Source organism: Oreochromis niloticus, linkage group LG5, assembly GCF_001858045.2.
Source record: "Oreochromis niloticus isolate F11D_XX linkage group LG5, O_niloticus_UMD_NMBU, whole genome shotgun sequence".
Taxonomy (NCBI): Eukaryota; Metazoa; Chordata; class Actinopteri; order Cichliformes; family Cichlidae; genus Oreochromis; species Oreochromis niloticus.
The window spans coordinates 21,349,890-21,377,150 of NC_031970.2; the positions used below are offsets into that span (position 1 = coordinate 21,349,890).

General features: G+C 40.4%; 4 protein-coding genes across 9 annotated transcripts; 2 read left to right on the forward strand and 2 right to left on the reverse strand.

The window, feature by feature from the left end:
• Positions 1 to 3,105: 3,105 nt before the first annotated feature.
• LOC102079555 (proline-rich transmembrane protein 3) lies at positions 3,106 to 8,763 on the reverse strand. Of its 3 annotated transcripts, none has more exons than XM_005469604.4 (3): positions 8,679 to 8,763; positions 5,498 to 5,991; positions 3,106 to 5,163 (listed from the first exon to the last, which is right to left on the reverse strand). In XM_005469604.4, exons 2-3 carry the CDS (start codon positions 5,973 to 5,975, stop codon positions 3,524 to 3,526), a joined length of 2,118 nt encoding a protein of 705 aa, XP_005469661.1. In that variant the 5' UTR covers positions 5,976 to 5,991; positions 8,679 to 8,763; the 3' UTR covers positions 3,106 to 3,523. The 3 variants fall into 3 exon arrangements, with proteins under 3 accessions (XP_005469661.1, XP_005469663.1, XP_005469662.1); XM_005469606.4 differs by having other exon boundaries at positions 8,603 to 8,739; XM_005469605.4 differs by lacking the exon at positions 8,679 to 8,763 and adding an exon at positions 6,634 to 8,353.
• qrich1 (glutamine-rich 1) lies at positions 8,530 to 17,273 on the forward strand. 4 transcript variants are annotated; one of them, XM_013269264.2, is made up of 12 exons: positions 8,530 to 8,646; positions 9,790 to 10,049; positions 10,133 to 10,201; positions 13,008 to 13,145; positions 13,235 to 14,041; positions 14,387 to 14,546; positions 14,737 to 14,891; positions 15,009 to 15,123; positions 15,603 to 15,711; positions 15,807 to 15,958; positions 16,047 to 16,137; positions 16,224 to 17,273. In XM_013269264.2, the coding sequence occupies exons 1-12, from the start codon at positions 8,640 to 8,642 to the stop codon at positions 16,411 to 16,413; spliced, it is 2,253 nt and encodes a 750-aa protein (XP_013124718.1). In that variant the 5' UTR covers positions 8,530 to 8,639; the 3' UTR covers positions 16,414 to 17,273. The 4 variants fall into 4 exon arrangements, with proteins under 4 accessions (XP_013124718.1, XP_013124717.1, XP_013124720.1 ...); XM_013269263.2 differs by lacking the exon at positions 8,530 to 8,646 and adding an exon at positions 8,653 to 8,782; XM_013269266.3 differs by lacking the exon at positions 8,530 to 8,646 and adding an exon at positions 8,715 to 9,126.
• rpusd4 (RNA pseudouridine synthase D4) lies at positions 17,050 to 21,008 on the reverse strand. Its single transcript, XM_003441417.5, has 6 exons — positions 20,360 to 21,008; positions 19,487 to 19,694; positions 19,307 to 19,400; positions 18,967 to 19,117; positions 18,780 to 18,877; positions 17,050 to 18,001 (listed from the first exon to the last, which is right to left on the reverse strand). The coding sequence occupies exons 1-6, from the start codon at positions 20,769 to 20,771 to the stop codon at positions 17,801 to 17,803; spliced, it is 1,164 nt and encodes a 387-aa protein (XP_003441465.1). The 5' UTR covers positions 20,772 to 21,008; the 3' UTR covers positions 17,050 to 17,800.
• A 139-nt stretch (positions 21,009 to 21,147) lies between these two features.
• On the forward strand, positions 21,148 to 24,603 carry LOC100709494 (WD repeat-containing protein 82). Its single transcript, XM_003441418.5, has 9 exons — positions 21,148 to 21,540; positions 21,650 to 21,750; positions 21,836 to 21,902; positions 23,003 to 23,102; positions 23,480 to 23,596; positions 23,699 to 23,854; positions 23,957 to 24,026; positions 24,102 to 24,244; positions 24,344 to 24,603. Exons 1-9 carry the CDS (start codon positions 21,380 to 21,382, stop codon positions 24,374 to 24,376), a joined length of 948 nt encoding a protein of 315 aa, XP_003441466.1. The 5' UTR covers positions 21,148 to 21,379; the 3' UTR covers positions 24,377 to 24,603.
• Positions 24,604 to 27,261: the final 2,658 nt, after the last annotated feature.

A 27,261-nucleotide genomic window follows, 5' to 3' on the forward strand; every position in this document is an offset into this window, starting at 1 on the left:
AGGCAGACATGTTTATTGGTTATTAAAATTAAGACCAAGCTAAAAGACACCATATATAAGTATAATTGTCACTTGTTGTAATTTGTTTTAATTGTGCTTTTAACAATTAAAAAGCATCTTGTAGTGACAGGTTTTGGTGATTAATTGTGATTTTTTTTTTTTTTGATGGAAAGTTAGATGTGGTTTGCAGCGCTCAACTAGAGTGACTTTTGTGACACTTCTGTTGCTATAATTAAAAAATAAATAAAAACAAAAAATACAATAATTTTCTTACGGACAGACCTGGCAGCTTGGCAGCTGTATGCTATTAAGTTAATGTAGAAAGTATTTACAGTAATTTTACTGCAGTTATATTATAGCAAAAATGTTGCTGTATTTAATGTACTGTAACTTAAACTACAGCAACATAGTTACTGAAAATAATTTACTGTCATCCAGTTGCCAGTAAGTAATTGTAAAATGTGCAGCAACCTGTTCACAGTGTACAGATGAAAGAAAGCAATCCTGCATGTTTACTTAATGTACACATTAAGGAATGCTGAAGGATAGGTGATGGACTGACTGAAAAACAAGACAAAACAGTTGAGTATGAGTGTTTCAAACAAATTCACTCCAGTTTTGGCCTCCGATGATAAAGGAAAGGGCAAAGAGGAAACACAGCAGACAGGCTGATACTCTATCTGAGCAGATGGAGCTGTGCTGGTAAGAGGTGTGGCTGAAGGATCAGGAAATACAGGCATGGCAGCCTCACAAGGAACATAATGTCATTACCTGTAAGGGTGTGGATAATAAAATGTTTGAGTCAAAGGCTTCTGAGCGGTGGCAACACTGTTGTTGACATGGTAACAGCAGTATGTTGAAGGACACAACACAGCCATCTGGTTAGTCTGAGTGTTCGGGTATTGTGGTGTGGGCTTCTGGATTACAGGTTTAAGATGCTCGGCAGTTTGAGTTTGATCCGTGGAGATACGAGCAGTTTGTTAGAGAACGGCAGAAAAGTATATTGAGAAAATACTAGAAACAGACAAGTGGGGAACTTATTGGACTTGTGATCATTTGTGGCCACAGGTATGGTTACAAAAACCACAATCGTGGAGGAGGGGCAAAAGGATGAGATGGGGTTGTGGGATGGAAAATTCCAGGTCCCACAGGGAATTGTGAGAACAGAGGAAATGGATATTGTGGATACTATGGAGAGGCAGTTCACGTCTGGGAAACAAGACGTGAGGCCTAAATGAGAATGCAGGGTAGTGAGATGCAGGCACTTCTTAGTTTACAAAGCCTGCAACAGTACCTGAGGGAAGCTACGGATGTGGTAGGGAATACCATAAACATGTGTGATAGGGAATATATTTTGGTATGGGAACTGCGTATTGTGGAAACACTGGGAACTGAGGGTACTGAGTCTGCTGCAGGACCTGACCACTTTCACCAGGAGGTGCGATTGGTGTTGTAGTAGAGTTAATGTTGGGTAGCGAAAGGCAAGTAACCAAAAACTCACCATCCACCCATAAAGGAAGGAGTGAATATTCTTTATCCTGGAAAGGATAAAGAATATTCCTCCAAGGAAATAAACTGAGTAAATGTTTGTTTACAATGTTTGACCACAAGAGGGCCCATCACACCTTGATCTGTGAGCACATGCATCAATTAGAGGGTGCAGTAAATGTCAACTGTCCAGAAAACTATTTAACAATAAATCCACAGATGCTACACGTGTAAACACTCCAGTAGCTTTAATATCTGATCATTAGCCATTAATCATTTTTTAAATCTAGTGAATCTAAACTCAGTATTATCAATGCATATTCAATATTCATACACTAAATGAAAAGTGTTTGATTTAGATTATTTAGAATATTACGTCTTCAGACTTTTTGATTTTATCGATGTGGTCTGCTGGGTTTTGTATGATTTATTCCAAATAAATAATTTACATTTTAAAATTAATCATTAACAAATCTTTTGTTTAAAAGTAAACAGTGAGTCAGACACAACACACTACGCTTAGTTTCTTGAACATAAACTTTAATAAGACAGATGTGAGATGGTATTTAGGCTATTGAAACTTACCATGAGTCTAATTTAAGTCACTCTGATGGTCACATTTGAATGTCAGCAAAGTTTTAGGTTAAACTTCAACCACACTGCTGCAGGTGTTTGCACAGCAGCCAGTGCATCATCACCATCATCACAAAGTTTGAAAAACGGTTGAGAAACTGTCACTGCAACATACGGCAAATGGAGGCAAGGCATCACACCTTTAATTATTATATTACAGTGCTTTTGTAAAATGATTTCAAAGGTAATCTCCAGAACCACCCCCCCTTTTTAAACTGTTGGCCAATCATTCACTGCCATGTCAACCTGTAGTCTTTGTTGTGTATGATAAGCATGTACTGGACTAATCAGCTCTGTTATCCTGTTTTTTGTGTTTGCGCACCGCTGAGAAATACGACATTATGACATACACATTAGTGGCACTGAAAGCAGAAATAAAAAGATTAAAATATTTATGAGAAAAATAACCATCAAGTTTGGATTTAAAAAAGTTTTTTTCTTGTAAATGTACCTTTATTTCATCCTGAATTTACCACTTTTTCTCTGTACCATTTTTTTTCTTGTCAATTTATGACTTTTTAAAAATGTTGAGTTCTTCCCAATAGATTCGCCTGTCACAGAGTAGCCTGTTAAAGACATTTTTTATTTTCTACTTTTTTCTAACATTGGTAGTTATATCAATCAATTCAAGCTAAATAATAACACAACTAAATGCTACTAAGTTTAATTAATTTCCTTTTGTTTGGGGTAATTACCCACACACGTCTAATTCTATTCCTTTTTTCACCTCTTCTCAAAATCTTCTGTTTCTCAGTTTTTCATCTTTAAGTAAACCAGTTTTCAGTGATCTGAACATCTACTAAAAGATTACATCCTTACACCTCCATGCTGACTGCCATTATTATGATTTGAATACAAACACACACACACACACACACACACACACACACACACACACACACACACACATATTTGAAGCAAAGTCGATAAAAGTAAATTTGGTATGATGGAAAACATGGTTAGCACAAAATGTATTCTTTCAATTTCTAAATTTATTGTTGATCATATTACTCATATAAATTCACATTTATTTACAAAGAAGACAGTAAAAACATCCAATCGCTGTTGGTACACTAATCAGATGCCAACAGATAAGAGATGGTAACTTGCTGAACTAAAGGTCATCTGTCCTACATACACAAATAACACTGGCATATAGAACAAAACATATTAGAACTTTATTATTATTAAATACTCATATTATTCACTAGGAGAAAACAAATCTGACTCAACATATTTATTTAAGTGAAAGTACCATCATCTTCTCAAAAACATAAAGATCATATAAAAAGTGACAAATTTCAGGTCATACTGGCTGTATTTTTGCATTATTAAACCCACCCATGGTAAACAGTTTTTACTAAAGGAAATATGATAGTTTATGTAAAAGCAGTTTATGTCCTTAGAGGTCTGTGATATCATCATCTGACCAGTAATGCTGATGCATCACTGCAGAGAATTCCTCTCTCATGTATACAGCAGCTGGAGACTCACTGCTGCCATCAATTTCGGATGCAGCACTGGGTGACTGTACTGGTTCTTTGGCCTGGAAATGGTCTAGAGATGCTGAAATGGACTCTGTGTCCATCCAGCCGTAGCTGATATAAGCTGGAGGGAAGGGTTTTAGACCACCGTCTTCATCATTGGTGCCCATTGTCCATGAGGGAGGCGGAGGTGTGAACAGACTCCCTGCTACAAGCTGTCCGTGGTGAAAAGCATTGTCAATGCTGCGCCTGAGGTTAATAGGAGATGGGGGCCGCATGTCAAACTCTATAAGTGAAAGAATACACTCACGTTCACCAACTTTTTGCCACAGCAATGCCGCCTGAGAGTCCGAGCTGATACTACCAGGATCAGACTTGTGCTCTGATATTTGGGTGGATGTTCGATCGTCATATGGGGACATTGTGTTGTTGCTGACACCTGCTTTTGACAGGTTATATTTGGTCCAGTTATTTGGCATCAGATCTTCCCAGCTTTTCTCTGATTTTTTTAGTGGGACTTTCCACACAATGGATAACACCCGCTCCCAAAAGCTTTTGTCCTCCATTCTTTTGGATGACTCCACTCTGCTCTGCACATGATCACCCCTTGAGTGACCCTTAGATGGAGTCCAGAAGATCCAAGATCCCAGGACAAGCAAAGAGAATCCCCAGGCTAACTCAAGGAGTCTCGCCCAGAACTGACTGAGCCACCAGCCCCAGCCAAAGCGCCTCCAGTTTCCCAGTAGCCCATAAAGCCAGAAGAGACTATACATCTGAAGGCTGCAGCATAGCACCCCAAGGAAAGCGCACCCTGCTGTGACTCGCTTTCCACGCCTCTCGGCCCTCTGTGAAGGAGCCCACTGTGGTAAAGAGGACCTGAGAAAGGGTTGCAGATTGGAAAGGGCCTTTGTGAGGATCCCCAAGCAAAATGGGAGTCCCCAGCAGAGGGAAAGGGTCTGTAGCAAAAGAGGGACAGCAGGGGTTAAAGTTGAAGAGTATAGATCGGCTACAAATAATGCAGAGCAATGAAATATACCAAGCCCTCCAACCACCCATGGGTGCTGCAGCTTTACTGGGAAAAGTAATAAATTTAACCCTTTGAGTGTGACCAGAGCGAGAGCAAGCTGCGCCCACAGAAGAAGCTGCAGAGGAACATTATGTAGCGCTGCCAGGGTGGCATGAGACAGAATCTGACGGGTACCATAGGGGTCAAGTATGAGGAGGATGGTACGCAAAGAACCACCCATGATTAGGAAGCTATTTGCCAGGATCAGGGTGTAACAGTGGGGCCGAGGAAGCGTACATGCTCCAGTCGTCCCCAAAACTGCCAGGGAAGCCATCAGCGAGAAAAGGCTGGCAGACCCAAAGACGTGCAATTCCCAGGCAAACGCCAGTGTGCGCCTCATGTCATCCCAGAGCAGACTGGTGCCATTAAAGTTTTTAAGAACAATACATGGGCCAACACCCAGCACACAGGGGCCTCCAGGTTCTGAAGGTTTATAATTTATCATGGAAGTAAATGCACTGGTATGGAAAGGAAGTTTAGGGCGGTCTCCACCTGAAAGACAGAGAAGATTTTATATTTTTTAATTAAAAATAATTTGATGGTGAATTTTACATACTGTTAGCCTGATTAGTAGCATAGTTGCACAGCACGCAGTGTCACAGACAGCTACATGGAACCAAAAGATCCAATATCAATCACTTTTACTTTATTTGCTTTTTAAATAGATTTCAAATTGATTTTTCATACAAAAATGTGAAAAGACAGATATAATTTTACACTGGATCTCACAGTGACCACCTGACAAATTAATGCATTTTTTTTTTTAAAAAACGTAAAGTAATACACTATGTTTGCTACTTCACTTGCATATCACAGTTTTACTTACGAGTTGGGAAGTTGTGTTTCACAGCAGAGGTATGACTCTCTGGTAAGCGCTCTGCTGTTATGTGGCCGCCTTCCAGCAGAGCTCCCTCTGAGATTACGGGTACACTGGGGTGAGTGTTTCCTGTAATTGAAGTATTAGCTTTGTCAGCTCTTTGGTCCAGAGGCCCTGAGTGGTGCAGGCTGGGTTCTGTCCCCACTATGATTCCATACCCAGAGTGGGTTTCTTTGCTCAATGGAGTGACAGTCTGATTGATGAGTTGCTGCAACTCCGTGCTGCCAACACTATACCGGCTGCCTTCTACAGGACTTTCTGATTGAAAGATTACTTCCCTGGCCAAGCTGTCCAGGCTGCTGTTGTTTCTGGCTCCACTTTGAGTTATTTGGACTGAGCCAGAGTTGGACGGTGAATGCGAAGACTGAATAAGGCTTCCAAGTGAAGAGAGGGACACGGTTAGTGTCACAAGGAGCAGACGCCCCATTTTTGACAGCCAAGATCTGTAGAGAAGAAAGAGCGAAAGCACTGAAACATGTTTCCATGCATTTAGGTTCCTAATGTCCCCAGAACCAAAATCAACAGTCTAAAAATGTGCTTTACAGTTTTTCTGAAGCTAACACAAAAGTTCAGCCATACAAGATAATGAAAAGCCCCCTTTAATAAAAAGTTCCTCTTTTGTTACCACCCTTTCACAGCAACTAAATAATCAAAAACTGCTTTGGTGAACACAAAAATATGTACTAAAGATATTTATTGATGTCAAGATGGCTAAAATTTGATTTTACCTTGAAATAAACACTGAAACACTTTCTTCACAGGCATTATGGGGAGGAAAATGATTATGAAGTTAGTGCATCATGTGTTAATGGTAGAAATATAGTTAGAACTTTGGAAAAACTGTTGACAATATGAGTCAGTCGGACCAAAAATATAAAGTAGCCATTTCAGTGATAAATCACGCATGGTAAAAATTGGTAAATGCAATTACACAAACTAGAAAATGCTGTGAATCCAGAAAAACTCTGAAAAACTGAAATATTTTACCCGTTCATAGATCAGTTGTGATTCAGGCAAACACAAGTATAAAACACACATGACATAACATCATTCAGCTGTCAAATCGGTCTAACTCATCGGCTTACCTGTGATCAAGTCTTATTTTCTGCTTTCTTTTTAGTGCATCACGGGTTGTGCTGCATCTCTGGTAAAAGTATGTCTAAAGCCTGGTTTCTGAGGTGCTACACAAGGTGCATCGCTGTGAGGCTTGAACATAGTGACTGGCGTGCTCACAACTAACTAACGGCTTATTGCACCTGCTGGTTACTTGGCAACCTTCCATCACTATGTCACTAGTAAAACAAAGGCCTGAATACCATGCCCCATTTCTGGAGAAAAAGAAGTTGAATAAATAACTCCAGTTTACTGTTTGCAGTGTTCATAAATGAGGGATTTTAAAATGAAAATCAAAGTGGTAAATTACCAACTGTTAATAACAACCTACAAGCCTTCTGTTTTGTTTTAACGGCAGCTGTTTAGGTAAATCCTTCTCAAAAGGATTACATTAAGATTCTTAGAGTGGCATAAAGTCACCTGCAGTGATAATGCAAAGCCAGTAAGTCACGAGCCAAGTAAGCTGTTTCATGCCAACTTACTCGTTATTTTTCCAGAGTATGCATGTGAAAGACTTACGCTTTATGATCAAATTAGGAGAGTGTTAGTCACCACTCAGATGAATCCTGTGGTTCTCTATCAATAATGGATCAGCTTTCTTTCCTCTTAACGTCCACCATGGTGATAGTGTTCGGGCTATATTTTGCTAAACAGACAGATTTTCAGAAACTAGAAGATGTTTCATTTCAAATAAAGATCCACTCCATTGTGGCTTTCCTTTTTTTCCCATGAACCCTCTTAGGTCCAAGTCATCTTTGCTGACAGCCCCAGTGTAGCCTCAAACCATAAACGTAACCCTGTAGTTTGGAGAAAAGCCAGTATATATTATACTGGAAAAAATAGTTCTGTTGCATACATTAAAATAATTTTGTCCCCTTACTGCAAAGAATTTGGACGTTTTCTTTTAAAATTACATCTTCTAGGGTCATTGCTGGTGATGAGAGACCTCACAGGGTTAATTATGATAGATTTAGAATTTGGGTGTTTTAAAGTCTATAATCAGGGGTGGACACTTAACCGGACCTTATCCTTAACCCTAGATGTGTTGCCAACACCCTGGAGGATGTTAAGCAGTTAAAGAAAAATGTACACATACTGCATAAACGCTGCCATAAGAGAGCCCTTGTAGAGTCAGAGAGAGTCTGCAGCGAGTGTGGGAATTAACTCTTTCCTATCCAGTGTGTAGAGGACACAGCCTATGCACACAGCGCATCTGTCCAGGTCCACCTTAAGAAGGGCAAGAGGCAGTTTGTTGTGGAGGGAACAGGGGGAGGCCCTCAGTAGCACATGCCTGGCTCTTTAAGGCAGACTGGGGAAGTTAGAACAAGTTAAAGGCACATGCATTCATGTTTACCAAGCTTCAGGAGAACCATCCTGGAAGAAAATGTTTGTGTTTATTTAAAGTCACGCATCTTGATTTCCAGAGTCAGAGGAAATAAATTAAACAGTTAATAATAAAATAAAATAATAAATCAAAAACAGAGCTATCGTAACATAAAAACGGTTTGACTGAAAATAATAATTTTAGTAAGAAATCCCTACTAAAATATTTTAAAAAATTTTTAATCATAATTATTGAAAAAGTGATAACAAAGGCCAATTAACCACATAATGTGGCCAATATCTATCTATCTAATTTAAAACCATGCAGATCCTATTTTTCTGTAATATTAGAACAGATATTGTTCTGATAGTATGACAATGATAAGTCATTATTTTGTCATTATTTTGTCTGATTTTTTTAATTAGTCCTCAATGAAAGGAGTGGTATTGTAAAAAAAAAAAAAAGTGTCTATTTATTACGATCATTCAGACTGGAGATCTGTGTATATAGATTTTATCATTTCAATGCAAATGACCCTGTTTTAATCTGAGACACTGTGATTATCTTGCACTGCCAGACTACAGTTGACCCACCGTTACAGATGAGACATGCCCTACCTTTAACTACACAAACGTGGTTGCACTTCTTGTCCAAATGTCATGTAAGTTTTCATAACAGTGCTGCTCTTCCTACCGGGATGGGAGCTGCAGTTATCAGCCCGTTGGTTGGCAGAGCAGTGTGGAGAGCAGCCGCGTTGTTTTCGGGGCCTATACTTCCGTCATTTTATGTCTCACTTGGTAAACAGTGTGTGGGGTTTTGTGCGTGTGTCGCTGAGTGGTGTTTTTTTTGAAGATACGACGTGGGATTTCGCCGCATAAATAAACCTGCGCTTTGCTGGAAGTGGTAAACTTTTAACACAGCCCGGAGCTCAGCATGAAATAAGCAGACGTCAGAGAATCGGCCAGTGGTTAAATTTTATCTCCGTGTAATCACGGCATTGTTTTGCGGGATTGCACAGCTGCTAAAATGTGCTATGTAGCCAAGTAAATGGTATGCTGGTGGTAGCTGTTAGACGTTTATCGGCTTTTTGGTTTTAAACACCGTGCCTTGGCGGAAACAAGAGGATTTCATTTTATTTAAGGTAGCATGACAGGATCCAGAGCCGCCGAGCTAGCTCGCTAGCTAACGTTAGCACAGTGGTTAGCCAGCGAGGTGTTGCTGTATTAAATAGAGTTCGATAGCCTCTATTATGAGTAAAACTATAGTCGTATTATATAAGTTACTGCATAAATTATATTGGTATTCAACAGTGTAGAATGCAGTCGGCGGTTGCTACACAGTGAACTATCCATATGGATTGTGGCAAAACAGCACCTAGCTAACATTGTTAAGCTAGCATGCTAACAACTAGCTGTCACATAAACTGTCAATATAATTAAACGAGGCACTATTGTTGGTGCCTTGCTTCATTACTTCATTGCTATTTAATCCAGTTAATCACTCATAGTAAACATTTAGGTTTACCTTTCAGCTAACCTGTGATTGCAGTGTTTTTTAATTGTAGGAAAAGTTGATTTAAGCAAAGCACAGTCATTGTATTAGCTCCAAGCCAAATGCATTTAACATAGTAACCCTAACGTTCCCAACCTTACTGACAAGCTTTTAAACTGCATCATTTTACTTGTATGTAAGAGAGAAAAGCTGTCTCTCATCATTTTACATGAACATTGCAAATGCAGCTTGTTTAGGATGCAATGGCTGTAACTGTGCTCTTAGAAGTTTAAAAGAAAAATCTTCTTTCCAGGTCCAGTGACGATGAACGAGCAGGAGAGTGGGGTGGTCTCCTTTGACGAATATGTGCGGCAAAAGGCCCGCACTGTGCCTCAGCACAGGATGAAGGAGTTCCTGGAGTCTCTTGCCAAGGGCCCAGAGGTGCTGCAGGAGTTCAGCCAGCAGGAAGGGGCAGCCACCAGCACAGCCATGGTGTACCATCAGCAGGGTGCCAACTGTGTTTACACAGACAGCACGGAGGTGGCAGGATCTCTCCTGGAGCTGGCCTGTCCAGTAAGACACTTTATACTGGATGTTAAATTATGTTGTTTCTGTTGTTTGGTGGTTTGCAATTACATGTACATGCTTTATAACAGGTACAGGTGACCTCAACGGAGATGTCACCCCAGCTGCATCAAGGATCTGAACAGCAGCTTCAAGTGCAGGTTAGTTTCTTCTTGTTTCAGCTACTCTTTTTATTGGTCGGATCATCTACCTCCATCTCACCCTATCCCTAGCATCCTCCTCTGTCACAGAAACTCTTAAAGTTTGCATCCACACTGCTCAACCTGAATCACGTCCATCCTGGTCACTCCAAATAAAAATCTGAGCATCTTCAGCTCTGTGACCTGCAGTTCCACCTTGTCTTACTGTCAGTGCCACTGTCTCCAAACTGTACATCAGAGCAGGTCTCACTACCATCTTTTCAACTCTTGTTGCTATCCTTCTGTCACAAATCAACCTGCCATTTGTCTCCATGTTACAAATTATTAGTTACTGTTTTAAAAAGCAGTGCATTACTCCATAGCATAGCCTGATACACTGTCACACATATGAGAATGCATCTATGTTGACATTAAAAACCTGAGGCTACTAAGGATGTACCAATCCAGCTTTTTCCCTTTCTGATCTGACACCACTGCTTTGACTGAGAGTCTCTGCTGATGTACTGATTTGATCTTAGCTGCATTCCTCACTGTGAGGAAGAGATTGAAATAAGGGTGGGTGATTATAGATTCAAAATTATGTCATTATGTTTCATCAGAAACTTTGTGATAATTTTGGTGATATAGAAAAAAAACAATAGTACATTTTTTTTAAACACTTGCAGTCAGCAGCTTTTTTTGTAAGTGTAAGTAAATGAAGTGCACTTTTTTACTGAAATGAAATTTGAAATGTGAATCTGTTAAAACAAGGTGGCAACAGCATTACATTCAGTGACTCAGCATACGTCAAATGTAATCACAAAAGTAGCCGAGGTAGCGTTTTCATGTAAATTTGTATAAAAGTATAAAATAACTGCTTAACATTTGAGTTTATCAATAACTAAAGTAGCTTAACCTCCTCAAACACCTGCACAGTATTGTCACATAATAAACCTGAAAACATTTTTTTTTTTTTTTTTTTTACCTGGGATGTTTTATGTTGTTTTTTTTCTGGTTGAGCTGTTTAATCACCTGCAGGTGATTAATTCGGTAATTTCTACTCACCATTGGCTCTTCCTGTCGTAGTGATGCTTCGTTTGAGGCATTTGTTTACTTTTGGGTTACACATCAGCAGCTGCTAGCCTCTCCTCAAAGTTTGTCCACCTTTTGCAGGAGTGGTTTTCTGGAATATTTTTACTAAATCTATCAGAGGCTGACATGTTGCTGTTCCTCTCAGATATGCCTGGGTTTTTCTCCTAGTCCTACATTTGAAAATGTAAATGTGAGACATTGCTCTAGCAAAACCATCAAAATACGGCACCCTTATAGCACATAAAATGTGTACTGGTGTTATCTTTATCAGCTATAGATGTGAATCATTTGTATGAAATGAGGTCATACGCCACTTAAGTTTTCATAAGTTTGTAAAACAAAATAAACAGGTTATAAATTTACAGAATTTATGGTATTTATTATTGAAAAATGACAAAGGGAGGATAAATACAATGGGGAAAATAAGAAATGCATTCCTGTTCATATAATCTATTTGCACTGGACTGGAGTCATTAGGCTGCAAACTGGTGTCATTTACAGACATTCTACTTTCTTCATCGAGAATGAGACAGCTGGAGTGAAATGAACTTTAATTGAGTTGATCACATTTTAAATTATAATGATATCATAAGTTTAGTAAACACTCCTAAAAAGTGTTACACAAAACTTTCCATCTTGCATGACTGGACAGAGCATAATGAGAGTGAAAGTGAACAAGAGGAAATTAAGAGAGAGAAAGTGATAAAGTATCACTGTCATCATGCAGACTTTTCAGTCGTGTCTCACTTTGACCACAGTTTCCATTTAAATAAATGCTTCTGCAGATGTACAGATAGAAGTTGTTGGTGTAGCAGCATGAAATGCCCCCAAACCTCCTTCATGCTGTGTTAGCTGTGGCGCTAACTGCTGCTGTTATCTGGTAAAGTAAACAGAAAACATTGTAGAACTCAAAGGAATGGATCGGCTCATTGTAACCAATGCTCGATCCAGCTTTTTGGGTCAGTATTGGACTGATATCCAATCCAAATATCAAAGCAGTGCATTCTGAGAGGCTACAGTCAGGCTCACTGGAAGGAATCCCTTTCCTACTGTGTACACACAGAAGATCTTTCACTTAGTATTTAAGTATGCAGACAGAGCCAACAGGAAATGTGAAAACCACGCAAAGGAGCACTTTACAGAAAAATGTTGTGGCCACAATGATTCTCCTGTAGGAAAATGTGCAGGTGGAAATGGAGGATACAGGTCTGACTGGTTATACTGATTTGTACCATCACATTCTAGTCCTTCTGTGCAATAAAAATTAAAGTAATTTTCACATCTGCACTCCTCTAAATGTAATTAATGTAACTGGGGGAAAAGGGTGTTTGCTTTTTGTTTGCCTGTTGTGCAGATAATTAAAGACCTTGTAGCACAACCAATGAAATATCTGTTTGATTAGTAGCCGAAGTTAGAGTTCTATGAAGTATCACAAGCCAAAAAAAATGATCCATTTTCTCTCAGGATTATGGTTGCTGTTTCATGCTTGTTCAATTCACATTAATGTCATTAAACAGGATCGATCACCTCAGACATGGGTGTATCATACTGAGACTTTAAACGTATAAACGTGAGACCCCTTATGGCTTCTGTGGTTGAATTTTGACTTTGATGACTGTTGTGTTGTTCATAGCAGAAACACACTGAAAAGTATTTCAGTGTGTTGATGATACTTCATTTCTTCAGAAGGTTGCTTACAAGTCTGTTTGTTTTTCACTCTCTCCCTCTGTGCCAGGTTCAGATCCAAGAACAGCAGGGCCAAACAGTTGGCCAGGTTCTTCAGGTGGCCTCCCCCTCTCAGCAGGACATACAGGGAATCTCAACAGCCCAGCTTGTGCAGCCGGGAGAGCTCACAGAGGAGCAGCAACAGCAGGTAGAGGATTAACTTCAGTTACGTCTATCAGGTTTTTCCATGTTTCCTCATTTTAAAAAAACAAAAAACATGTTTACTGTGTTTCACAGATTCAGGCTCAGTTGGTTGCCGCCGTAGCTGGAGGACAACAAATCCAACTGTCAAGTGGCCAACAAATCCAGTTGCAGGGAATGCAACATATTCAGCTGCCTGGGGGACAGCAAATTCAACTTCAGGCCGGCCAGCAGATTCAGTTACAGGGTGGGCAACAAATCCAGATCCAGACCATCGAGGCCATGACTCCTGCTCAGCAGCAAGACTCTATCAGGGAGGCAGAGCGGAGGCCCAGCACTATCCCCACTGTTCTCCAACCAGCCAAGAAGCGTAAGATGGATGTCCCACTAGCTGTTTCGTATGCTGTTCCACAGGGGCAGCAGGTGGCTACAGTTTTAGCCATCCCTCAAGGGCAGCAGCAAAGTTATGTGTCCCTACGACCAGATTTGCTCACAGTTGACAGTGCGCAGCTGTACAGCACTACAGGAACAATCACAGGTCCCCAAGGTGAGACCTGGACCATCCCTGTGTACTCCACTCCACAGCAGCAGGGTGTAACTCACATTGCTATACCACAGGAGACGTATAGCACAGTGCAAGTAACTACCGCCAACGGCAAGGACAAAATGTCCCCAAATTCCACATCGAGGTCTGCCGATGTGCATTCGGCCACCACTGCAACGCAGGAAGAGATCGTGCAGACCCTGTTCCCAGCACAGTTCATGAACGGGAACATTCATATCCCCGTGGCAGTGCAGACCGTAGGAGGGACATACAACACTACACAGTCAGTGCAAATATGGGACCCAAATCAACAGCAGAGTCAAGAGGAAGATGGACAAGACCAGCAGCTCCATCTGCAGGTTAGAAAAGACTCAGTCTTTACAGTTTTACTCTGGTCCTCGATGATTATGGCTGGAACTAAACTTTCCCTGTGCAAATCTAACAGAACAGAACTGATAACTGTTGCTTTGGTCATAATCATGATGGTGTTTTCAAAAGTTCATGTTTATTTTTAGTCTTTTACTGAATTAAGAATGTGAACTAGTTTAACTATGACTAGTTAATACTACTAATAGTAACAATACTTATCACACTATTATGTAGCTGAATTGCCATCATGTAATTAATAAGGTGTGTTTAACTCTGCTGCCATCTTTCTCAAAAACAACCTTTTTTAATTTTTTTATTTTGCTCTTCTACTGCAGGGTCAAGTAGCCACTGAAGCTCAGGGCGAAGTACCCACAGAGATTCTGGTTCCTGTGTGTCTAAAGCCAGAGGAAGGGCTGGAGGTTTGGCGCCTTTGGGTGAAGAGAAAAAATGCTGAACTAAGCAAACGGGAAACAACAAAGCTTGCGCCCATAGGACGTAAGTAGGCCTGTTACAGTTGTCACAGTTGTCTCAGTAACAGTGAGCTCTTGCTGAAACCAGAGGAAGTCATAACATTTTGCTGTTAGTACTCTGTGTAGTACGTACTGTTATTCTTGCTCACTGAGAAGTAAAGTCAGTTTTACACTGCCTCTCCAAACGTAGTGTTTTCTGGTATTTCTGCGTTCAGGTCGTCAGCCCCTGCGTTTTCAGGAAGATCTGGTATCCAGTGCAGTGGCGGAGTTAAACTTGGGTCTTTCCCTGATGACTCAGGAGGCACGAGGATCCGAGGAAGAACAGTTTGCTCCTGATGTCCTGTATTATGTTTTCTTGTGTATACAGAAGGTTAGTATCCCCATACTCAACCACAGAGGCAGGAAGAGTAAAACTAAGGCTGAAATTGCTTAATAATCTTTAAATCTTTTCTGGGTTTTTTTTGTTTTGTTTTTTTGTTTTTAATAGTATCTGTCTGAAAATGGACGTGTGGATGATATTTTCAATGATCCATATTACACTCGATTTTGCGAAAGTTTACACAAAATCCTGCACGACTGGAAACCCACTATACATCCTTTAGGTAAGGCAGAATCCACAATTTTGTAATTCTTTTCGATATTCAGGCAGCATTTACATGTATGTAAACACTCAACAATGGGCATCTTTGACATTTGGGATCTCTTCTAGCATGATTGTCATAGCAACCACCATCAGTTATTCACAAGATTAAAAGAGCTCTAGTTGCCTGTTTCCATTAGCCATGCTAGCTGCACTTTACTAACCTTATACATATATAACGAGCTTATTGCTCACGGCAATGATCAGCTTCTGCATTAGCAAAATTGATTGATTAGAGGATACTGCATGTGCAATGTTATTTGATTGGCTGACACGTTGTCAGAAACAGTTAACAGCATTTCTTTGGCAAGCACGAGCTAAGCAGCAGATCGACGATTCAGCTCGGCATCACATCATCCTGTTCAACGTGACGGAGATGCACTGAAGCCTGAAACACATGCATGTGAATCCTGCCTTACTCATGGTATGTTTCCCTCTTAGGTTATATCATCCCAAGTCACGTGACAGAGGAGATGCTGTGGGAGTGTAAACAGCTTGGCGCACATTCACCTTCCACATTGCTCACAACTCTAATGTATTTCAACACTAAGTGAGTAACCATTGAATGGCCTGATAGTCTTTTATCCTCTCTCTAATCTCTCAGAGTCGAATACCGAATATGGTACAATGTTGTATTTGTTGCAGGTATTTCCGCCTGATAACACCTGAACAGCACATGAAAGTAGCTTTCTCTAAAGTCTTAAGACACTCAAGGAAGAACCCAACTAACGCCAAGGACAAAGCAACCAGTATTCGCCTTCTCAAAGGGCAAGGCCTACACAGTGCTGGACAAAAAGGTACTCTCTTGCTCAGGTCGTGATTAGCTCAGTGTTGGATAGCAGAAATGCCCGTTGTTGACCTGTGGCTGTGTACTGCGTCATTTAGGAACCGACGACATGTATGAAGAGCAGATCGAGGATCCTGCGAATCCTCTTCGTTGTCCCATCAAACTTTACGACTTTTACCTCTTCAAATGGTGAGCAGCACTTCAGCTTAGTAGGATTTATGTGATGATTACTCTTCAGTTTACACCCTCAGACACATGCTTACTTTCTTTTCCAGCCCACAGAGCGTTAAAGGACGTAACGATGCGTACTACATGACTCCAGAGCCTGTCGTTGCACCAAACAGCCCGATGTGGTACTCCTCTCAGCCCCTCACAATTCAGCAGGTGGAACAAATGCTGTCTCGCATCATCGTGGTCAGAGAGATCCAAGAGATCATCGGTGTTGTTCCAGAAAACGTGAGCTAGGTTGAGGACTTGGCTCACAGGAACTTGTTCTCCAGATTGTTGACTATGCAGTATCCACCCCGACTATTATCATCGATGGCCATTAAAATAAAGTGGAACAACTTCTGAGGAGAGTATCATGATTATGCTCATCAGATTCATAAATTCTTCTCTTCTTATTATCTCTGTTTTTGGCCGGTGGGTTGGACTTCTCGTTTTCTTGGCTGCCTTTGTAAGAAACCACCTTTGTAACCTTTGAACCGGCAAGTGAGCAAGATTTTAGTCTCTTCTCAGCTGGGCAGAGATGATACACGTTCCTGTACAAAGTCAGTCTTATAAATGATTAAAAAACTGTAATCTTTTCTTTCTTAACCTCACAGGCTGTTCACGTCTTAATTCTCTAGTCCAACTAGTAATAATCTTAAGACAGTTACAGGGACCAGTGCTCACAACTTTTTTAAAAATACATTTTGGACCATGTATGATAAGTTTAAATCTGAAAAACTTGTGCCTGTTTTTCCAAAACATAATTACATGATATTGCTTGTGGAATAAGTTTAAACTCAATCATTCACGTGGTTAAGTGCTACAGATCGGTGACAAATTGAAGGCAAAACCAGGGTGTTTCAGTAAGATGGTTGCCTGTGCTGTGCTGCCTCTTTAACGCAGCTGTAGTGAAGGACACAATTTTTCTTTATCTAGAAGATATCCTCTAAATGGGTGTTTTAACCATGTTAGTGGCCATGATGGCCCAAACACCCCCGCAGGGCACTTCTTGTTTAAGATCCAGTGACTACAGGGATCATAGCCTGTTTCATAATTTCATAGCTCAAGTATTTCAACCCCCTCCTGCATCCTGGGAGATGCCACTCGCGTCAAAACTGAAGCATTTTAACATAGGATAAATGTGAGCTGAGACGTACTCCCTCCTTAGCATAACAGAGCCACCATATACTGTTGGATCTTTCCTTTAATTTGTCACCTATAACTGTATATTGTAGTCATTCAGGAGATTTTTCTCAGGATAAAACTAACATCTGAAACACCCATCAAGGATTTTTGCCAACGTATTCCTCCATGTATGTGTGTATAGTAGGTTATTAAACAATATATGCAGATGGAATCTTTGTAGTAAGAGTCATGTCAAGCAGAAACATAATGATTACTGTCTTCTAAAAAGAAAAAGTGAGCTGTGGGTCTTTTTAATAATGACACATTTGAATGTTTCTTATTCAGTTCCATAGCATCAGTTTTTTCATAATTAACACATTCTGTTCCACATCTGTCCACTATCACACGTATCAGCGCTGTAGTTACACGACCTGGTGTCTATTCCACATTTAAATTACATTCCTGTCACAACCAGACAGGGTTGGACTGTAAAACGCTAAACAAAGCAAGGAGATGATCACGTTTGTTTTTCATCTGGGAGCGTTATATGCAGTCGGCCCAGTGTTTGGGTGAAGTATTTCGGTAGCGGGCAGGACACGTTGACGTCAGCTTGGCTGCTTCCTGGCAGCGTCAGCTGTCGTGCATGTAAATGAAGAGGAAGGTGCCGAACCTTGCTCTGTTCAATTCCAAGTTTTCCCAACACACGTTCTGGTAATTTCTGTGGAAGAAAATGTATTATTTAGTCATCATTTGTGACAAAATAGAAATCAAACTGGTATACATATTTAAAAAAAAAAAAAAAAAAAAAGACTGATCATCAGCCTACCCAACTGAGGGTCAAACAAAAGCCATGACTGTAAATGTGAACAATAAAACATAGTCAAAGTGATCTGGGAGGTGCAGTCAGAAAGCCTCTCAACCCAGTGTTATAGTTAAAATTACAATTCAGTAACACAAACAACCACTATGGATATCTCAATGTCGTTCAAAGTTTTTAAAAAGTGACGATGGTTAAAAAGCATATCCACCAACATGTCAGCAGCTAACAGTGATTAAGCTGTGGATCCTTAATCACTATTTTTTATTTTTCTCTTCTGGGATTCACAGCAAAACATGCTGAAAAGTATCTGAATCCATTCATCACATATTCTCATATTTCAAACTTCTACCTATGATAGACGCCAATATGTTCACGATTTTTCAGACATGAAGAAGAACCTCTGCCCGCTATCATGCCCATCTGAGCTCACGTTATGAAACGTTATGTATAGCATTCAGCTTGACATTATTATGGATTTTTTATGAATATTATGGATTTAATCACTTTTTGCAGTAAAATGTTTTCCTACAAGAAATCATTGCACGTGAGAGACCTTTGAGAACATGACAAACTATGCTGTACTTTGTTCTACCTTCGGTAAGGGGTTGCTCAATAATTGAGGTCCTTTTGGAGGTCTTGTTTCATCCTGTTCTCTGTGGGACTGTAAACATCTTACCTGTGGTGCCAGTTTGCTCCAGTGGGAATATTTGTGGTCACCAAGAATGGGACACCCCAGAGCAAAGGCCATATGAACCCTCAGCTGGTGCTTCACTCCTGTGAACACAATGAAGCAGAAAAATACCGAACATGTTTCCAGGCAGGTATTTGGGATGATTTCCTTTTGTTCGCATGTGCACTGTTACCTGTAAAAGGCTGGAGCTCCACAAGGCTGCAACCGCTGCTGCTGTCCAGGACTCTGTACTTGGTCACTGCTGGATGAGCTTGGCGATGACTTCGGACTTTGGTTACACCATCACCTTCGTTGTTCAGTCTGTAAAGAGGACTCAGAGCCATCTGAAATCAAAGAAGTTGTTATGAGACTGTGGAAAATGCACACCAGTATTTAAACAATAACTAGTAATTTACTCAAATGCCCTGGACAACACACCCAAACTAATTTAATGTTTAATAAACATACTAACTACTAAGCTAAAAGCAGTGCATACAAGGATATTTACAGCAATGATACAGAAGAAGAGGCACCTTGTAGTGTGGCTGAGGACCTGTGACCTCTCTCTCTATGATGGGAATATCAATCAGACCTTCAGATGGCACAGGAACACCAACCGTGATAACCCTGAAGAGGAACAATGTAACTAACATGCAGTGGGAGTAGAAGCATGTACGTTATTTCATTAATCCTTATCAGCGCCCCCTACTCACCAGTACTTCCTCTCCACTTTGTTATTTCTATTCAGAGCGAGTACGTGCTCCACCACTTCATCCCTCCTGGCCAGCAGGAGAGTTCCTGTTGAGTCCTTTTCTAGACCCAGACAGGGAATGAGCTGAGAATCAGACTTCATCTTCATCCCATCCATCATTTTGGAGAGAACAGGAAGCACAGAGGTGATGGATGTGACGTCGGAGTCATCTGGGCGACAGCAGCAACATTACATTTGTGGTGCCAGTTAGACATCAGTGTGCTTCAGTGTGACATCTGACATTTTTCATGGTCATTCCAGCTGTTCTCAGTAATGATACTGCATGTCTCCTAACAATAACAATGATGATAATGGTAATAATAATAATAATAATAATGATAATAATAATGAGCCTGTTTAAGAACAACTTAATATGTACCACAATAAAATATATAATCATATAATCACATTCATTTTGGCATGTAGACATCAATAATGGTCAAAATAGTTCAGAGTCATGATCAGAATGGGAAAGAAAGGTGATTTAAAAGACTAAATGTGGCATGGCTCTTGGCGTCAGACAGGCAGGTCTGAGTATTTTATAAAGTGCTGTTATGCTGGGATTTTCCCAATCATCTTTCGGGTTCACACAGAACAGTACACACTCTGTGCCCTTTAGTACCATCGTTTAAACACCACAGTCTACCTGAATATTGTTGCTGACCATGTCCATTGTAAAACACCCTATTACAAAGATCTCAAATTGGTTTTTTGAACATGACAATGAGTTGATATTTATTTTTATTTGATTTTTATTTCAAACCCAAAATAAAAACTTTTTCAAACTTCTTGTCAGTGTAATCACATTAAAGAGGACAGCCCAGTGTTGGTTTACCTGCCACAGGGACACCGTAGGGTTTGTTGACGATCACTACATCCTTGTCCTGGTACAGCACGCTTCTGTGGAGGTGTTTGGCGAGCACGTTGGGGTGCACATTTTGTAACTGTACACTGAACCGTTTCAGCTCCATCACCCTCCTCTGCTGGGCAGACATGGGAGGCGCTGTCTCTCGGGTCTTTGACTTCTCTCCTCGGATCTTACGGGCCAGGTCAATGGCTCTAAGCCGGGGTTTGTCATCTGTGTCGGAGCCTGGAGTGTGGTTGGCAGCGGTGCTCTGACCCCGGGCGAGGGGCGGTGTTGTCTGCGGACACTGGCAGCAGGTTGTCCGGGGTTTGACCCGACAGAAGAGCAGATCCAGGCCGGAGCTCCGGTCAAACACACGCGCTAGTCTCCCACAGCTGTTCATCACGGCACTGTGCGAAACTCACAGACCAGACGGCGCACACGAGCTTCAAAACACAAGCATGAACTCTGAAGCTATTAAAACATTTCCGGGCCAAGCCTTTCAGAATAAAAGCATAATTTAATCCATTCATTCGAATTAAAATAATTCCGACATATTAGAAAATAAATAGATAAAACCAAGCGAAAAACGATATAACTATCCGTTTAAAATGCTCTTAAACATTAACAAATACACACTGCGTAAATGTAAAAAAGAATTCCGGTAATTTCCGCCTTTCTTTCAACGGGTGTTTTTGTTAACTACGCTTACACGGCCCGCCAGGTCACAACTGCAAAATATTGTAGCTTCTGGAAAGCACCGCCCGCCTGGGCGATGAATAAAACTAAGCCGATCGTTATTTCCGGTTGTTACGATGTTGCATGTTGTCTGCTGTGGATTTTTATGGTCATAATGCAAATAAATACAAGCACCTTAGTGATCTAATGGACAGCAGATGCGCATAGCTCAACCAAACCGAAATAATTACCAGGCTTCATTAAATCTCAAACAGGAAGCTGGTGGAGTGTTTTTTCTCCTAAGGTATGCGTTCTTGGTAAAAGCCTGCAGCTATGAAGATCACAGACGGTGTGTTACGAAGTTTCAGGGTGGCCAGGACTCATCGGAAAAACGAAGAGAAGGTCAACTGCGTGGACTACAGCCCAAATGGTGAAAATGTGATAACAAGCAGCGACGATGACCGCATACTGCTGTATGACATGCGAGATGGAAAGTAAGTGGGCAGCCACTATAGACAGTATACTGTATATGATAAATAAGATCATTAACGTCCGTACAGGTGACTGCATTGTGTTAATTTGTTGTCCTTGTGCTTTTCTCAGGTGCAAAAGCAACCTTTTCAGCAAAAAGTATGGAGTAGACCTCATCCGCTACACGCATGGAGACACAAATACAGTGGTCTACAGCTCCAACAAACTGGATGGTAAACACTTGACGCCATGCACAGCAATGCAAATACAGTTAGTGGTCCATTTGGAAAATGAAATATATTTTGGAATATTTTTTAGATACCATCAGATACCTTTCGCTCACTGACAACAAGTACATCCGATATTTCCCAGGTCACACTAAGAGGTGAGTAAAGCAAACACACAACCTTAATCAACCACAGCTGTAAACATGTAGACTGGTATTCAGCGAAAGCAGACAGTTATATAGTATGCACCCTATATGAAGACATGCCTACTAAGTAAATGGACGTGCTTTTATTTACTGTAACCAGACTAAATAGAATAAAATGTAGTTCAGTGGAATTCTCATTTTCTACCTTTCTGGAGCTCTTTGTCCAATGTGCTCATAAAAATACAGAAATATACAGTCAATGGTGACTTTATTAGCTAAACCTGTTGAACTGGATTTTAGTGGAAATATCTAATCAGCCAGTGTCAGGGCAGCAACTCAATACATTTAGGCATATAGACATGGTGCAGGTGATGTGCTGAATTTCAAACTGAGCATCAGGATGGGGAACAAAGGTAATTTCAGTGACTTTAATGTGGCATGGTTGCTGGTGCCAAACAGGCTGTTCTGAGTACTTCTGATACTGCTGATCTGCTGGGATGTTCCCACACAACCAACTCCAAAATTTACAGAAAATGATCTGAAAAAGAAAGAAATGTCAGTAAGCAGCACTTCTCTGGGTGAAAATGCCTTGTTGGTGACAGAGGAGAATGGCCAGACTGCGTTGATCTGAAAGGAGAGAAATAGTGACTCAAATAACCACTCGTTATAACCAAGTTATGCAGAAGATCATCTCTGAATGCTCTCCAGACATTTCTGTAGCAGATGTGCTAAAGCAGCAGAAGATCAAGCTGGGTGCCGCTCCTGTCTGCTAAGAACAATAAACAGTGGGAACAGTTTAAATCGCTGAAATTAGACAACAGAAGAAAAACATTGCCTGATTGGATGATTCTCAATTTCTCCTGCAAGTTTGAGATGTTAGGATCAAAATTTGGATTAAACAAAGCGCTTCACTCAAATGGCCTCCAGAGTCACAGATTTCAGTCCAACAGAGCACTTTTGGATTGCAGAGGAATGGCAGATTCTCATTATGGATGTGCATAGTGTGCATTCCTGAAAAGCTTGTTCTTGTCTGTCTTTCCTTAAGGTAATTTGCATTCAATAAAACTTTGGCTCAATCCTGATCAGTTAGAACCAGTTTGTTTGTGTTTCAGGGTTACTGCTCTCTCCATGTCTCCGGTGGATAACACATTTATCTCTGGGTCGTTGGACAAGACTATCCGGATCTGGGACCTCCACTGTCAAAACTGTCAAGTAAGTAGTTTGTCAGTTGATTGGAAATTTCCATTTCTTCTGCCCTTTGTACACATTTACAAATGTGTAATAACAGCTACAGCAATAGAATACTGTGCTTTACATTGTGACACAAAGTACTGTTGATTAGTAGTCACTGAGTAGTCGTGACCACCAGAGGTCTCCAAATCTCTCTTGGATCTGCTCAGGCATAATAAATCTATGGGCAATGCCAGAAACATAACCTTGCAAAAATATAAGGAGTAAATAAACACCAAATGGAAAATAAACACATAAATATGAAAACATGTGATGCAGAAAGTGGTCATTATTGAGGACTCTTTTCCATATTTCTTGAAAGTTAAGAGTTTATGTTGCACTATCTCTCTGATTTTCAGGGTTTGATAAATCCACTGGGGACACCTCTGTGTTCGTTTGACCCCGATGGGCTGATATTTGCTGCAGGAGTGGATTCAAAGACGGTTAAACTGTACGACTTTCGTGCTTTTGACAAGGTACAGCTGAGTCCATTAAGGGTTTTCTGTTTGTGTTCACATGCATTCTTTCCAAAAGCCTTAAATAAAATTCTTAATTATCTGAAAATCTTCCCGTTGAAGGGCCCGTTTGCCTGTTTTGAAACGAGGTTTAATCGCGTTTGTGACTGGACTGGACTCAAATTCAGTAGTGATGGGAAGCAGATCCTCATATCTACAAATAAAGGGATTATTGGAGTCTTGAATGCTTTCAATGGATCTGTGCTGCACACTTTTTCCGTAAGAGATATATTGGAACACAAATACAGAATTGCATCTGTTTTTATCTTAAAATAATTATTTTTAGATTACCTGCTGAAGCCTATCTTTCCTGATTTTAAGGGCTACAACAACAGTAAAGGCATCTCACTGGAGGCCTGCTTCACACCTGACTCGCAGTTTGTCATGATTGGTAAGCTAAAAAACCTCAAACTTTAGATTTGAGCCTTTTCCTTTAAGCTTCCTGTTAACACTCTGGTTTTTCCAGGTTCAGAAGACGGGAGAGTTCATGTTTGGAGCACAGAGAGTGGAATGAAAGTGGCCGTGCTGGATGGGAAGCATCCAGGACCCATCAGTGCGCTCCAGTTCAACCCCAGATTCATGACGTTTGTTAGTGCCTGCTCTAACACGGTGAGCGCAAGCCTGTCTTACCAGTGTGTCATTGATCTCCTGCTGGAAAAACTGCTTATTGTTCTCATTTTGACTTTTTAAAATATATTTTCTCAACAGACTTTTTGGCTCCCGTGTCTTGATGACTTTTAAAGGCACCAAAGATCACCATCATGGAGTGAAGTTGGACCCTCCTTTACAAACACCGTGACCCAGGAATATTTTGGAAAAATGTTATGTTGTTTCTACCATTTTTTTTTTAAAGACGTTTCATTAGCTTTTATTAGCCTGTTTTTTTTAAAAATAATAATTGTGCTTTTATTGATGGTTTTATAATAAACTGGTTTAAAGTTATATATTAAAAAATCTTGTAATTTAAACGTTGTCCCTCATCCCTCCTCAAACGTTTGCTAGGAATGATCTGAATTCCAACAAGTGCTTTTATTATTATTTTTTTTCCTATTAACCAACAATATTAGAAGTATAAAGATAAACTGACAAAAACTAACAAGTGAGAGTTTTCTGTGTGTGTGTGTGTGTGTGTGTGTGTGTGTGTGTGTTTACAAATCCCATGCTTCTTAACACTAGCTTAGATCCTTGTGGCACAAATTCAACAAGGTGCTGGAAACATTTCTTAGAGATTCTGGTCCATATTGACATGATAGCATCATACAGTTGATGAAGATATATCAGCTGCAGTTCTATGATGTGAATCTCCCATTCCACCACATCCAGAAGACGCTCCGTTGGATGTCAGTTGGAGATGGTTTAAGCTTCATGCCATGGCACATTATCCTGCTTGAAGGAGCCATCAGAAGACTGCTACACTGTGGTGATAAAGGGATGGACATGGGCGCAAAGTGTACCCAGAAAATGTCCTCTGCACCAGCAGCCTGGACTGTTGATACAGGGCAGGATGGATCCATGCTTTCATGTTGTTTACACCACATTCTGACTCTAGCATCTGAACATCACAGTAGAAATCGAGGCTGATCAAATCAGCCAACATTTTTCCAATCTTTTATTGTCAAAGTTTGGTGAGCTCATGTGGACTGCAGCCTTAGTTTCCTGTTCTTGGCTGATTGAGTGCCACCTGGAGTGGTCTTCAACTAGTGCAGCCGATCTGCTGCACAAGTTTTCATGTGTTGTGCATTCAGAGATGTGTTTCTGCACATATTTGTTGTAACAAGTGGTTATTTGAGTTACTCTTGCCTTCATATCAACTCAAAGCTGTCTCATCATTCTCCCCTGACCTCTGGCATCAACAAGGCATTTACACCAGGAGAACTAATGGATTTTTTTTTTTTTGTCTGTAAACCTTAGAGATGGTTGTGAGATTTTGAAAGCAGTTGTAAATGACTGTGACTCTGGAGATCCACAAATCAGAGGATTGGTGAGTCAATCCTCCTTCATCCTGCATGTTGTAGCAAGTTGCCCTTGATGTGAGTGTGTGAATTTTAGGTTAAAAGCACTTTGGCATAGAAAACAGCACTTGTGTGAATGATGCTTGTTGTAGTAAAAAAGCGCTTTGAGTGTTCAAATTTAGTAGAAAAGCACTTTGTAAGTACCAGTCCATTTCCTCAGCCTGTCTGAGCCTGTCTGATGCTTGATGTCATCATGTAGACTGTGTATACATATCTAAATGCATGGAATTACTGTTATGTGATTGGCTGATTAGATATTTGAATGACTTCATTCAGAATAATGAACCATTTCATCTTCTTTCTCAGGCACTGTTTCTGCAGATTTTTGTTCTGAACTATGAGGTCTGTCATCTCTCTGAAAAGTGCTTTATGTTGGACCTCAAGTTTCTTGCACCTTTTCTCTCGTTCTTTTAGTGTTTTTCTGCTTGTCTTCATGTTTTTCTTCCAGTTCTTTATTTTTCTCCTGCAGTTCTTTGTTTGCCTCACACATGTGTTTCTTTGTTGTTCTTTGTGATGGATGGCTTGTAACTCTTCATGTCTCTTCTGTAGTCCTTGAAGTGAAGACTGTATGTCTTTATGACTTTTCTCCTGTCGTTGCTTCTGCTGCTGCATTTTGGTGTTTGCTTACTGGACTTAGTTGTAGAGTGCTTGTAAATGGCTGTTTTTGGTCACCACTTCTTGGATTCTTCACTCTATATCTCTGCATATTTTCTCAAGTTTCTCTTTCTCTTCCTCAGGTTCATTTTTGTTGTCCTTTACTTCATTGTAAAATACTCATAGTTCTGTATTTTTTGTTTCAAAGTCTTGAAGAATGTGCTCCGTCTCTCTTTGGGTTTCTTCCAGTTGTTCCTTCTCGTTTAGCAGGTCTGAATTTTCTTTGAGTGCTTTATCAATCATTTCTTGTAATGCTTCCATTTTTCCTCTGTGTCTTTGATTTTGCACTGCATCTGTTGGTGGACATACTGCATATTTCTTAGGAGGGCTTCACTGAACATTACTTCGAGGCCTTTATGTTTTTTTTCTCAATGTCTTGAAGTGTGGATTGCATCTCTTGGTGTATTGCTTCCTGTTGCGCCTTGTCTTTAGGCATTTGTGTGTTTCTTCTCAATGCTTCATCACTTGTAGGCCTTCATTTTTCTTCTCTGTGTTTTGGAGCTTGCACTCTTTTACCTCTTTCTGCAGTTTTGTATTTCTTTTAAGTGCTTCATCAAACATTACTCGCAAGCCTTCATTATTTTTCTCCATGGCTGGGAGCCTGCACTGCATCTCTTGGTGTTTTTCCTCCATGTCTTAGAGCTTCTACTGCATTTCACTGTTGTTCTCTTCCAGTTGACTTTTCTCCTCCTGCATTTCTGTGGTCCTGTTCTCAAGATCTTGCTTGTTACAATTATTAAAATCTCTTTTGAGGGCTAGAAATTCACTCCAAGGAGGAGCGATGAGGTGATCCGTTTGTCTTGGATGTTGTCTCTGACACATTTTGGTACCTTGATGCAACGACTCAGTAGTTTTCTATTTTATTTTATTTAGGTACAAGAATTAATGATAACAGTGATATTATCTTTAACATTACATTTATTTTTACAACAATATAACAGAAACAATAATGCAAACAGA

Coding starts and splice junctions, on each gene's coding strand:
- LOC100709494 (XM_003441418.5), top strand. CDS start 21,380: ATGAAGATCACAGACGGTGTGTTACGAAGTTTCAGGGTGGCCAGGACT. Junction 21,541..21,649: donor TATGACATGCGAGATGGAAA/GTAAGTGGGCAG, acceptor TGCTTTTCTCAG/GTGCAAAAGCAACCTTTTCA. Junction 23,855..23,956: donor CTGTGCTGCACACTTTTTCC/GTAAGAGATATA, acceptor CCTGATTTTAAG/GGCTACAACAACAGTAAAGG.
- LOC102079555 (XM_005469604.4), bottom strand. CDS start 5,975: ATGGGGCGTCTGCTCCTTGTGACACTAACCGTGTCCCTCTCTTCACTT. Junction 5,164..5,497: donor GAAACACAACTTCCCAACTC/GTAAGTAAAACT, acceptor TCTGTCTTTCAG/GTGGAGACCGCCCTAAACTT.
- qrich1 (XM_013269263.2), top strand. CDS start 8,683: ATGGGAGCTGCAGTTATCAGCCCGTTGGTTGGCAGAGCAGTGTGGAGA. Junction 14,892..15,008: donor TTTTCTTGTGTATACAGAAG/GTTAGTATCCCC, acceptor TGTTTTTAATAG/TATCTGTCTGAAAATGGACG. Junction 15,124..15,602: donor ACCCACTATACATCCTTTAG/GTAAGGCAGAAT, acceptor TTTCCCTCTTAG/GTTATATCATCCCAAGTCAC.
- rpusd4 (XM_003441417.5), bottom strand. CDS start 20,771: ATGAACAGCTGTGGGAGACTAGCGCGTGTGTTTGACCGGAGCTCCGGC. Junction 19,695..20,359: donor CTACGGTGTCCCTGTGGCAG/GTAAACCAACAC, acceptor GCTGTCGCCCAG/ATGACTCCGACGTCACATCC. Junction 18,002..18,779: donor GGAGCAAACTGGCACCACAG/GTAAGATGTTTA, acceptor TTTCTTCCACAG/AAATTACCAGAACGTGTGTT.